General features: G+C 46.2%; 3 protein-coding genes and 1 long non-coding RNA gene across 4 annotated transcripts; 1 reads left to right on the top strand and 3 right to left on the bottom strand.

Moving 5' to 3' along the window:
- Positions 1 to 3,107: 3,107 nt before the first annotated feature.
- On the bottom strand, positions 3,108 to 5,466 carry LOC117583610 (putative polypeptide N-acetylgalactosaminyltransferase 13). The gene is made up of 7 exons (XM_034272048.1): positions 5,301 to 5,466; positions 5,083 to 5,243; positions 4,843 to 5,021; positions 4,310 to 4,773; positions 3,988 to 4,157; positions 3,594 to 3,782; positions 3,108 to 3,530 (listed from the first exon to the last, which is right to left on the bottom strand). The coding sequence occupies exons 1-7, from the start codon at positions 5,418 to 5,420 to the stop codon at positions 3,113 to 3,115; spliced, it is 1,701 nt and encodes a 566-aa protein (XP_034127939.1). The 5' UTR covers positions 5,421 to 5,466; the 3' UTR covers positions 3,108 to 3,112.
- Positions 5,467 to 6,218: 752 nt separating this feature from the next.
- On the top strand, positions 6,219 to 6,755 carry LOC117583254. Its single transcript, XR_004573778.1, has 2 exons — positions 6,219 to 6,272; positions 6,340 to 6,755. It is a non-coding gene; the product is annotated as an uncharacterized LOC117583254 (long non-coding RNA).
- A 3,592-nt stretch (positions 6,756 to 10,347) lies between these two features.
- On the bottom strand, positions 10,348 to 11,266 carry LOC117582997. Its single transcript, XM_034271147.1, has one exon. The coding sequence runs from the start codon at positions 11,250 to 11,252 to the stop codon at positions 10,380 to 10,382; it is 873 nt and encodes a 290-aa protein (XP_034127038.1). The 5' UTR covers positions 11,253 to 11,266; the 3' UTR covers positions 10,348 to 10,379.
- Positions 11,267 to 11,413: 147 nt separating this feature from the next.
- LOC117583174 (seminase-like) lies at positions 11,414 to 12,316 on the bottom strand. The gene has a single exon (XM_034271371.1). It carries the CDS (start codon positions 12,314 to 12,316, stop codon positions 11,414 to 11,416), a length of 903 nt encoding a protein of 300 aa, XP_034127262.1.
- Between the last annotated feature and the right edge of the window lie 37 nt (positions 12,317 to 12,353).

Below are 12,353 nucleotides of genomic sequence, written 5' to 3'. Positions count from 1 at the left end.
ATCCAACAGGAGCAACAATTTTTGTGATGTCAGAAAACTTTCGACGTGATTGAAATGCTTTTTAATTTTTCATCAAAATCATTTCATTGCGTCAAAAATGTTTGAGTGCCGTCGAAGTGCACAAAAGGCTTCCTTCCATATCCATCCATTCATCCATCCATCCACATATACACGTACTCGTATATAGGGAATGGCAAAGACCGACACGCCCAATCTTACGGGGACACTGCGCTTAACCTTTTTGCGTGGGATTGGTTCATTTTTGGCATAATCATGCGACAGGGATTACAAGGCTCACCAGGGGACGCAAACAGTGGATCAACTGCATGGAAAACTTGTCAAATTTGATGAGACTACAACTGATTTTGACCCTATTCTGACAGCCCAAGCTCCCCATCAGCAGGAAGCGTAAGTAAAAGTTTTAAAAGAAGTCCCAATTTTGGGTCTCATGGATGAGAAAGGTTCCCATGGTTTCGCAGTCAACTTGTGCTGAAAATGATGGATTATCGCTTTTTTGTGCTAACGTTCACATATTTTTATTTATCAGCAAGAATACAGCGTCAACATGTACACATGTACATATAGCTTTCCGTTTTTGGGTGCAGCTTCCATTCCCTAAAAGTCTGACCCTTTTTGGAGGAAGCTGTCGCCACCGAGGGACAGCGCAAAAGAATTAATAAATGTAAATTCGCATGAGAGTGCCTGAAAAAAATAAGCAACGGCGATACTTAAGCCACACAAAAGACCACACTAATCGCTTTTTTCTGTTGTTGCTGTTCTGGATGGGTCCCGCTTCCGGATCCAGATTCATCCGGAAAGGGGACTGGAAATGGGATTTGAATCCCTGCCCCAGTACCCAGCACTGGTACCCGAAGCAGAAACAGAAGCAGATCTGACCAGAACCAATGGAGAGCCGGCGACATAACTTTTACACAGCTTTTGCTATTTAATCATTCAAATTGACTTTTTTCTTGCCTTGTCTGATGGACGTTAATTTTGAAATCCCTTTTTAAATGGTGCTCTCAGTGAAGCAGCCCACATAGCCGCCGTTAGCCACCCCTTTTGGCTGCTGTTCCGCCTCCGTGGGCCGGTTCGGTCGGTCCGTAACTTCGCTTTACGCTTGCGGCTTATAAGTTTTTTAGCCTTCGCTCATTTCATTTTTTCACGAATATTCTTTTTGTTTTTCCTCTGGCTCACTTAGAATGCGCTGAGTTTGCATTTGGCTTTCATTTTACCATTTTACGGAGGACGCCTTTCCCTCTCCCTCTTCCTTCCACTCTCGACTCTCCATTTTTTTTTTAGTTTTTTAATCAAGATGTTTTAAATGCGGCCACCGACTCCAGTGAATGATGGATTCTTTTTTGTCTTACTCTCCCCCACCCTCCTCTGCTCTGGGTGGGGCTAAAGTAAACAGAAAGTTGGTTGGCTCGTGGGTTCGGCAAAGATTTATGCAGATAATAAAATGAGTCTTCAAATGAATAATCAAGTTTTCCATGGCCTGAGCGCGGACTAGGGACTGTGACTAGAGCGTATCCCCTGCTGCCGTTCATCTGTTCATAATTAAGGTACGTCCTTGAGCCCAGCTCTGGCCACTCAATGATAGCGCAACTTTTTGAAAGCAATACAAAATTCCTGAACCAAACATGGCCAAAGCATTCGAGTCAAGGACTGCACCATTTTAGCCACCCGCCAACTCTAACGCCAACGCTGAAGCTGACGCCGACTCTGACGCATCTTAAAGTGGTCTAGAAATTTAAGCAATTACCTGGTGAAACTTTATAGAAAATGAAATTTTCTAGTGCTTCACCGTTTTATTACCGTCAGAGCGTCCAGTTCAGAGTCCGGGTTATTGTGTTCTGCAGGTGCAGTTGCAGGACAATAAAACGGCGCAAACTGCGGGGCGGCCATAACTTTACTATAACTAAACGCCGCTTCCGCGACGTTACAGTGGTGGGTCGGTGGCTCGATGGGTCGGTGGTCATGGCCACACAGTCAAAGCTGCAACTTGTTAGACTTCCTTACTGCAGAGTTGAGGTTTCTTTTTTTTTTGTGTTATTTTTGCTAAGTTCCATGAAAAATGTGATTTTTACGCGCCGCTGCAGCTGCCACAGCAATTTCCATTGTAAGGGAAATACTACTCGGAGTCGCAGCCCCAGCCCCAGGCCCGACGCCAGCACCAAACTTGTCAGCCCTCTAGACACACTTGTTGCCATTGTTGAGATACAAAATTAACTTTTACGCTTTATTACCACAAGAATGGTGAAACAAAACAAATCTTAAGTTGCAAGTTGCACTACAGCCATTCCCGCTCTCCCGCACTCTACCCTTCTCGCGGCTCCTGCCACTGCCACACCACGAACTTCTGTTCTGTTTCTATTTTGTTTGGTTTTGCTTTTTTTCGACTGCATCCGGAGGCCATCAAAATTGCCGGAAGCGCGCGCTGGGCAGTCAGTGGCATTGTCATCAACTCAATTACATTTGCGACTCCTCGCCCCGGCAGCAATTGCAGGGAAGGAAAGCCAGTCGCGGCCCCAGTCCCGGTTTCAGTGCCCGTCCTTTGTTGCCTGACTGATGACAGAGCCTTCTAAACAAGCCGCACAATACGCACAGCGCCGCTTCCTTTTATCTAGCCATACCTCTGCCCCATTGTGTCCCGTCTCGTGTGACGAATGCGACAGGAAGCGAGCGGAGTCTTGACAGTCGTCGGTCCCCGGCACAAAGACCTGGCATACTGCAAAAAAGCCAGCCAGCAAAGGGAAGAGTTCTGCACCTTTCCGTATATCTATGGCGCCATAATTTACTGTTTCCCCCCGTCTGCGGGAAATCTATGGATGCCGCTGCCACTGCCACTGCTGCTTCTGTTGCTGCTGCAGCGTCGGCGTCGGCGGCGGAAATGTTTCATAGAGATTAGCACAACATGTCAGCATTTTGATTTACCTGCATGCCACGAGATTTTCCTTGCCCCAACCTCAATCACAAGTCACATTCATTCCCCCGAACTAAGCTCTTCCCGTCGGGAGGAGGAGGAAGCTCATGCTTCTGCTCTTGATGCTGCTCCTTCTCATACTCCTGCTCATTGAATCAGTATCTGTATCGGTATCATTAGCCACGTTTATGTTTGCTTATCCATTTCCAATGCAAATTGAAATGACTGCGATGCTGAAAGGGATCGGCAAGGGCTCAGCACCAATTGATTCTTGAGCGGATTATCCAGGCAGAGATGTGTCTCGTTATGCACCAGCTGTGTGCCCCGTCGCAGCCAGCGTTGTGCCTTCATCTTAGTTGAATGCTTGCTGCAGGGTTTCATGGTGAGCAGAGGGGGCTTTGAGTTCTTCTCCACTCCGAGGCAACGTTCGGTTGCAGTGCTGAGTTGTCCGCTTTCGCGGAGCAGTCTCCACTCAGTGATGTCGCTGTGGTAGCAGCTGTCCAGGATCACTTCCCACTTGGACAAACTGTCCGTGCGTCTGGTATGCAGGCAGCGATAACCATTCTTCAGAGTGCCCATTGCCGAGAGCTCGTTAAAGTGCGCCCTGATATGAAAGATTATTTTGATTAAGTGACACGCCACGAATAACTGTCTGGAAACAACTCACTTTAGTTCGGGACTCACATGCCGCAGATACCACTCGAAGCGTTGACAGCGTAGCTCCAGCTTCATCTGTCGGTTGAGGTCCACGTCCTGCACGGTGTTAAACAATGGAATCTGCCTGGCCGCCGGCTTGAGTACGTAGAACATATTTTTATACTCGTCCAGCCAAGACTCGGCTATGATTTTTGAGTTGCTGCAGGACAAGGAAGGGAGGGAATGGGGATTCAATCAGCATGCGATTGGAATGTTCATATTAAACGAATGCTGCGCTGAAATAAATTGAAAAATACCAATAGTCGGTGCGTCAGTTTCACACCTAAGCCCCAACCCCAGCCCCAACCCAAACACAAACCCAACCAATCCAATCTTTTATACCCTCAATGCACCTATAAACCTACTGTAGATAGGTGGCCTGGGCGGTGCTCGACTCGTGGTCAAACTGTGGCGGAAAGTCGAAGGCATGTCGAGGGCGAAAGATGTGTCCGATTCGACTGCAGGGCACGATCTCAATTTGTCCACCGCAAAGCCACAATTTAATGGCTAGCTCGATGGATTCACCGCCCCAGATCTGCAAGAGAGACAAAAAGCCAGCTAGAGGAATTGTTGTGGCGGAGCACAGCAGAGCAGAGCAGAGCACTCTGAACTCTGCCATGGGCACTCTGACATTAGCAATTAGCGCAGTTGGCACAAGTTAATTGGGTTTTGCGCCCTCGTCCTCACCTTCAAGTGGGAGTTGAAGCACCGAAGCTTAAGGAACCAATCGCGTGAGATCATCAGAATGCCACCCGAAAAGGCTGGACTTGGGTAGGGCTGCTCGGGCGCCTCCTTCGCCGACAGTTCGCGCTTCAGCCAGTGGAAGTGCAGGCTCCAGTCGAAGCCACCCTTCAGCAGCTCGTTGCCCTTGCTGTACTTCAAGGTTGTGGGGTCAATGTGGTCCAGCAGCGGACTGACCGCCAGCGTCGCGTTCATCGCCAGTCGATCCAGCAGGGGCTCCAGCCAGGCCTCATTGACCTCGCAATGACTGTCCAGAAAGAGGAGGTAATGGCCAGTGGCCGCCTCGGCTCCCATGTTGCGTGACCAAATCAGGCCCTGGCGCTCATGATTGCGCATGAAACACAGCGTCAGGCGACTCCGGGTAGCATACATTTTGACCATCAGCTCCTTCAGGTCCTCAATCAGGGAAACTAAAATGGAAATGGAAAGGTGAAGAAATATTCAAAAATTCGATTAATTGATGAAGTTCAGAGACTCACCATCCCGACTGGCATCGTCTATGATGATTAGCTCGTGCAGATAGTCCTCTGGCGTACGGCTAACTAGGGATATGATCGTTCTCAGAAGCATGGAACGGGCCTCGTTGTGAAAGCAGATGACAACACTCACCTTGGCCCTAGAGGAGTGTGGCAGGTTGTAGGTGCGCAGGGAATCGCAGCTGCCCAGCGAAGAAATCATTAATACTTCCACCTGAGATCTCCAAGGCATTCTCTACTCACCTTTCGTGACGAGTTCTTGGCAGGCTTCGTATCGCACCCACTGTATCACTTAGCTGAATATTGTACTGGTAAAACGCTGTCGATTGTTCGGGTGTGTGCGAAATGAACTCTCGCCATCCCAACATACGTCCCTCTTTGGCATGATCCCTATAAAGCAGCAGCTTAACGAAATGCGCTTAACATTAAAACATAATATTAAAATTCTCAAGTCTACTCACTCTGCCCTTGAAGGTTTCCCTCTGCAGCAGAATCAGCAGAAGCACAAATTGGCAGACGACAAAACACAGGGCAAAGATCGTGCACAGCTGCAGCCGGTGATGGGGTATGCAGCCGGACATGGCCTAGATGGAGAACTAAAGCAATTCCACATAACGCCTCAAATGGTGGCCGATCGACGCGACATCGAACCGAAACTAAACCATTTACAATGGGGTCTCACGCTTCGCCTCCACTGGCACCTTTAGCACGACTTACTCAGCTGAACGCTTCCAATAAAGACATTTGTGGTTTTCTGTTGAAGTATTTTTCGATATCATTGATTATGTCGTCACATGCAGAGAGTTGAGCGATTGTATTGAATGCCACATTCGTGACCTGCTCTGCCCCCCCGCTCCACTCGTATCGACCGTGTTCTGTCACACTTGTCATTGATAAATGCTCGATAAGTTTGGCAAATATTTGTGTGCAGCTCGCAAGGTGTTAATTGCAGCACACGGCAACTATCTATTACCCATGAGCTGTCATGTCCTTGGATGAGGGGGTAGCGTTGCCATGGGGGGTATTGTTGTGGCGATTTAGACACCTCAGCACACGTACGTTACAGATAGCCATTGGAGTTAGTTTCCGTCAAACATTCACAGGTTTTTATCCAAGTGATAACCGAATTGTGAGTGAATGATATTGATACATGAATGAGAAACATTTTTTACAGGGTACGCATGGGATAAAAGGTATATTGGGAGCGTGAAATTGAGTAAAACTTGTGGGATTCACAGCTAACAATTTGACCTTGTAAATCCAACTGTAGATATCTACATGGATAATCATTTTAGTTACAATGTAAGCGATTCGATATGGAACCATCCGCGGCGAATAAAGATTTTTGTATATTTATTGTGTGCATTATACTGGACTGCATTCAGTCTATTAACACATAGGAAGAATGAAGCTTTAAGTGACGATTCTTTACGGTAAGATATGGCCAACTATTGTGAATCTGCTCCAACTTGACAACTATAATTCCAACAATATTCTTAGGTGTTCTGCTGACTGCGTTTTTTGATAATGTAATAGCCATTGTCAACTCTGAGGTGATCCAGCTGAAAATTCTATTCGAAAGAGCAAGAGAAACGTATATAAAAGACCGAGTTGATCCAGAAACGATTGCCGACGTGGAAACAGCAGTGCAGATCTGTTTGGGAGCTCAGCAGAGCCCAATTAGGGTGACATTGCGAACAGTCCTCAGATTGCTCTTGACACTCTGTCATCAAAAGGAATCACCAAAGTATTTCATAATAGCAGACTACCCTAGAACAACTACTCCTAACACAACACCAGCTCCTTCAACCAGAGGCTGGGCTCAGGATATCAAGAATCAGTTACAATTAGTTACCAAATTATGTTGTGAGTACTAATAAAATATATAATATAACATAATAAAAGTAAATTTTGAACGGCTCATTGGCTTTTCAAGGCTATTTTCAGGTAGAGGTGAGAATGCTTCTCATTTGATTACATTAGTGTTGTATTACTTGTAATTGCATTATTTACCCTCTGCCTGAAATGTGCGAATATGTATGAATATTTTGCAATTCATATTTTTGCATGTGCAAAAATTAATTGACTGTAATGATTTGCACTATTTTACCCACATCCAACTTCAATCAAACTGCCCAAACCCATTAGCCATTAGCGTTCTATCGCATTCTGGTTTGTTTTATTTGCTTTTCATGGAAGTAATTGCTGTTGATTCGCATGCGAAACATAATAATTTGATAGACCTGCAAATATATGTAGTCTATTGACTGTTCCATGGCAATCAGTTTATGGCAAATAAATTGATGAATCGAGGATTAATAAGGAGACGGCTCTTTGTACATACAAAAGAGGAGTCAGAGCCAGAGCCAGAGACACAGTCAGTGTCGGTGTCAGATTGGAGTGAATTAAATTGGCTACCAAATGGCCAGCACTTTCATTGAGTTGAGATTAAGTGGTCGGGGCTCCCTGGTCTCCTGGCCCCGACTGAGCCCTCCGTTGCCTCTGATTCCGCCACTCGCATATTGGCATTCCCTTTTTATGGCCTTTTGGTGCTGCCATAAATATTTCAAAGACCAACGTCGGTTGCCATGCACACAGCACACAGCACAAAGAGGATAAAAAGGCAATGGCAATGGTAACAACTGCTATCCACACACTAGACCATTGTCCATATTGGTCAGTGTCTGTCCGTGCCCAGTTGTTTGCTGCCCTCCGACCCCTGTGGGCTATCCTTTGGCGGCGGGTGTGCTCTTGCTCTGATGTGATTTTATTTAAAATTGTTAGGCAAAGCGGAAGTAACTCATTCAGTTAGCAACAAAATCAGTAGCCCTGTTTTCAGCCCTCACCCTCTTCCTGTTCGGCTAAATTGGAGTGTGACTTCCGCATTGCATTAGGGCTATACTTAGTTGTTGGTGCTGTAGCTGTAGCTGTAGCTGGAACTGTGGCTCTTTGCCTGTGGCTACCGTCCAGTTGCTGATTGACTTACGTGCCTCTCGTTTTCCTCTCCGCTCTAGGTTTGCCGTGGTCGATTTTTTGCCCAGTTCTTACGTGCAGCGGAAATGCATTTTTCCAGTCACGTTTCCTCGTGCCCAGACAGTCGCCGGAGACCCCATCTTTGGCCCTATCTGCAGCTCCAGCTGCTGCTGGTTGAGCTGCCCCTAAACCCACTCAGTGGATGCAGGTAAGACATACACCCCCGCTGAGTGGCAACGACATCCAAAGATTCTTTTGTTTTCGGTTGCTTGGCAGGGGAATTTATTAAGCCGGGCGTGATCTATGCTCTCTGGCTGTGTGAATTAAAGTGCCTTGTAATGGAGGTGGATCTTCCTTCAGGAGGTGCCTTCCGCAGGCGTCTTCCTAATTGTATGCCAGGTCGCGTGTGCAGCTTAGCAATTAATGGAGGCAGACGAGCCAATTCTCGGGGGCTTCCAAGGAGACAACATTCGAACATATTGAATATGTTTTCAATTTGCCGTTTTGCTCGTCCTTTGGTTTTTTTCTGCTTGTTGTTCGTATCAAAGGCAATCGCAAAAGCCGTAAAACAAATAAAAATAAAACGAAATTATGCCAATAAATGAATTATAAGGCACACGCACAACGCTCCACTCACCAGGCACTGCGCGGCGTATACGCAACGCTAGTCAAAGAAGCGGGGCGACAATGCCTAAGTGGCATGTAAATGTCTGCCAGAGTCTATATATATATGAGTGTATGTGTGTGTAGCCATGATTATTATATGGCCACTCACACATATGCGTGTTTCTGTGTGCGTTATGATAATGTTAACAGCCTCCAACAGAGGCACAGGAACAGCTCCAGGAACAGGCCCAATGCACAACAAGCCCACTGCCAGTCTCGGGCTTCTAAAATTTTATTAGCAACCGTCTTATGGAACTTTGAAAATAATAACAAAAGCCTCGCAAAAACCAGCAACAGAGAGAGAGAGAGAGAGTGGCACTCTCTCTCCTACTCACTCGTTCTCTCTCTTCCTCTGTTGGTCATAAAGAATATTGAGGAAATTGCTTTCTTTGCACTCGAAATGCTCCACAGAGCGACCCGGCCAGAGCCGGCCTGCCGCTTAGCAGGGTGCACTCATTTCGAAATTGTTGCGTATTATCGTAAAATTTTACGCACACTCAGCCACACACAGCCACTCACACACGCACACTCATACGCTCACACACATTCCAAGGACGTGCGCACACATACAAATGCCTTCTGTTTGGTTTTTTCAGTTTTTCACGCATTTCTTTTGTTTTTTTTTTGGCTCTTTTTTTCCTTTTGCAGACGACCGCGTTTTTCTTTTCAAATATTTCCATATCCGACTGCAGTTTCTTGTGTGGGTGTGTGTGTGTGTGTGCGTATGCGTAGCCTCATGTTTGTTGGTTAAAAATATTTACAAAAAAAGAAAACACAAGATTGCGATTTGTTTATTGTGCCGCCATTTTATGAACTGTGGTCGCGCCCTTGAATTATTTAGTTTAATTTAACAAAGTGCTCTTGCCATAAAGTGATATGTGGCTAATTCTGCTGGGTCTCCATTCACACAGTCTACAGTCTACATAATGTAGGGAAAAACATTAACTTCAACATGGAAAAAAGCTAGACAAAAGGCTTACTTTGGAGGCCGAAGCATTTGATACCCTTATCAAGCTTATACCATTTCTAATTCAAATCTCAAATCTAGTGTATCGAAAGACACGTTATTCTGGTCCAAGCATTTACACCCTCTTAGGGTGTACAAAAAAAAGCTGTGCACATGGATGAAAATATAATTTCAATGATTTTCCATTTCGATTTTAGTAGTGGAGGCATGAGGTACATGGCCAACGAGAAAAAACATTTTAATGATGTTTACACAGCTCTTATGCACCTGTCAATATCCCCCACACTTCCTTACTCTCTCCCTCACTCTCCCTCTATGTATGCCTCGCTTTCAAATTCACTAACCCCCCCTCTGTACCCTCTGTACCGAAGCGTCGTAGTCTGTGTAACATTTTGCGCTTTATTGCGATTGACTAGAACTTTTCACTATGCCCGACGGAGTACTTTAGTTGATGACATTATCGCTGCAATACAAAAGGTTTTTTCCTGCTGCCACTTCATTTTTGTGCTCTGTGTGTTTGTCAAGTTTTTCTTTTATTTTTCTTTATTTTTTTGTTGTTGCTTTTTGTTGGTAGGTTTTAGTATTCTCAATGAAACTGAGAAGGAATCCAAATCCCCGACCTGCGCCTGTGCCTAAGCGTCTGCGCGTTTAATGCTTCTTTTGGGGAACTTTGATTCGACAGCGGTAGCAATTTTTCATTAATTTGATTGAACATCGACAGAGCAGGCGGAACGGAAATGAGGCAGAACAATTTAATGTCACAATTTCATTTGATCTTCAGGAGCTTGAACTTGGTTGTTGGAATCGTTTACAAATATGAGCCAGCAACCCCTCACGAAGCGAAATCTAAAGATATTATCATTGAAAGGCAAAAAATATTCCTAAGAATCCTTCAAATTGATTTTATATTCATTGGATTAATTATTTAAATTGATTAGAATATCTCATTGTCGATGCCCGAACGGCGAACCATATTCAGCCTCTCGCTAATGTATCGCTTCTCGTCGAGCAGCCGCACATAGACATCGGCGTTGCTGGCCTTAGGACAGTTGTGCCCCAGAATGTTCATGCCACAGAAGCTGTGATCATGGACATAGGGCAGCCCGAAATTTCTCTGGCATCCCTTGGAAGTCTGGGTGTTAACCACGCAACTGGTGTAGTTCTTGATGACAAGACCACTCAAGTCATTGACCTGGCGCTTGCATTTGGCATCCAACACCTGGGAGACTTGATTCTTCTTGAGGTAGGTCTTGCGGTTATTCCACGTCCACATCTGGACAGGCTCGCTGCTCCTGATGCGATTGCGGCACATAGGCGGTGGTTTTTTGTACTGTCCATCAAGCTCCGTGCCCAGCTTGATTAGAGTGAGCAGCTTCTCACCTTCTTCCGTCGCGTAGCCCCTGGCCGAACTGCTGCTTGTCACTTTGTAGCGGGAGCCATCGAGCAGTTTCACCAACATTTTATCCAACGGCGCGTCTATGAGGCAGGTGCTGACGGTGAGCACCTGCTGCGTGTCGACAATGATCCCATTACAGATGAGCTTCCCATCGACCATTATTCGCACCACATAGTCATCCAGAAGAGTTTGCCCATGGATGCGGCCCTTCACGGTGGTCGATCGGGCCTTGTAGCGATGTTGATGCTCATAGGCATAATGTCCGTTATTGTAGCCGAAGTGAGGCTGCCAGTCATCCTTAATGTATTTCAATTTGTGCTTTCTAAATTCATGGCCTTTAGAACTTTGCACGTGGCCAAGGCAGACTACGATCAAGGCATTGGCCAGCAGGAGCAGCTTACTACGCAACATGGCTGCAATCTCTATTTGTATCTGCTGGATACTGATTGAAAAAGTGTTTATGAGACCAGAAAAGATTGCAATGGATAATCGATTCGTTTTGCTCTGTTTCTAGCGTTGTAGAACAAAAGAGCCAAATGTTTTTCAAAGTATATTTTAAACCACTTTTGGGCTTAGGCTATATCATCATCCAGCTTGGCGCTTGCAATGAACTTCATTTTTTCGCCCACAAAGTCTGCTGCATTATAGAGCATGTCATACACATCGACTCCGAAGGGCTTGGGACAGTTGTGGCCCATAACGTTGATGGCACAGATCATGCCATTGTAGATAAGGGGATTGCCAAAGGTGTTCTGGCACTTGGCCGAGTACTTTCTGTTCTTCACACAAATCATCGTGTCGCTTATCACCTTGCCGCTGGGGTCCTTCATGCGTTTCCTGCACTCCTCCAAGGACAGTACTTCAGTGGTCTGCGTGTGGACACTGTGACGGGTGCGTATGTAGGTGGGCAGCTCCACGATGAATCTGGGCTGCAGCGTGGTGTCGCACAGCTTGGCCTGGCTGGTCGTCACAGATTCGTTTGCCGCGGAATGCTTCAATTCCAGGATGCTCAGCAGCGACTTGTTGTCTAACCTGAAATATTTCGTTGTGTTCTTTTGCATTACTTCCATCACCTCGTTCGTGTAGGTTTTGATTGTGAGATCCCGAATCTCCACATTGGCGAAGCAGGTCGCTGCTGTGGCGATGAGTCTCTCGGCTATGAGGGTGCCCACGCACAGGAACTCTCCGTCGTTGTAGACGCGTACGAGCAGATCGTGCAGAGGCACCTGCATTCCCGACGAACCAATTTTGATCTGGGGCTCCTTGGATGTGCCGAATGCAGGTGTAGCCTTCACTTTCGGATAGACAGGATGATGGCGTTTGTAGCCCGACTGTATCCGGGGATTATGCTGGGCAGCATACTTAGAGTACAGAGAACGATGATAGTGGTACGTTGGTTTCTTTGTCTTTGACCAAACCATCAAGACAGCGAGCATCAGCAGAAATTGCAACAGCAGCAAGCGGGACATGGCCATGGCTCAAAGTGGGTCCGAAAACTATTGCAACTATTGA

The sequence above is a fragment of the Drosophila guanche genome, unplaced genomic scaffold, assembly GCF_900245975.1.
Source record: "Drosophila guanche unplaced genomic scaffold, DGUA_6, whole genome shotgun sequence".
Classification (NCBI taxonomy): domain Eukaryota; kingdom Metazoa; phylum Arthropoda; class Insecta; order Diptera; family Drosophilidae; genus Drosophila; species Drosophila guanche.
This window is presented reverse-complemented; position numbering and strand designations above follow the sequence as displayed.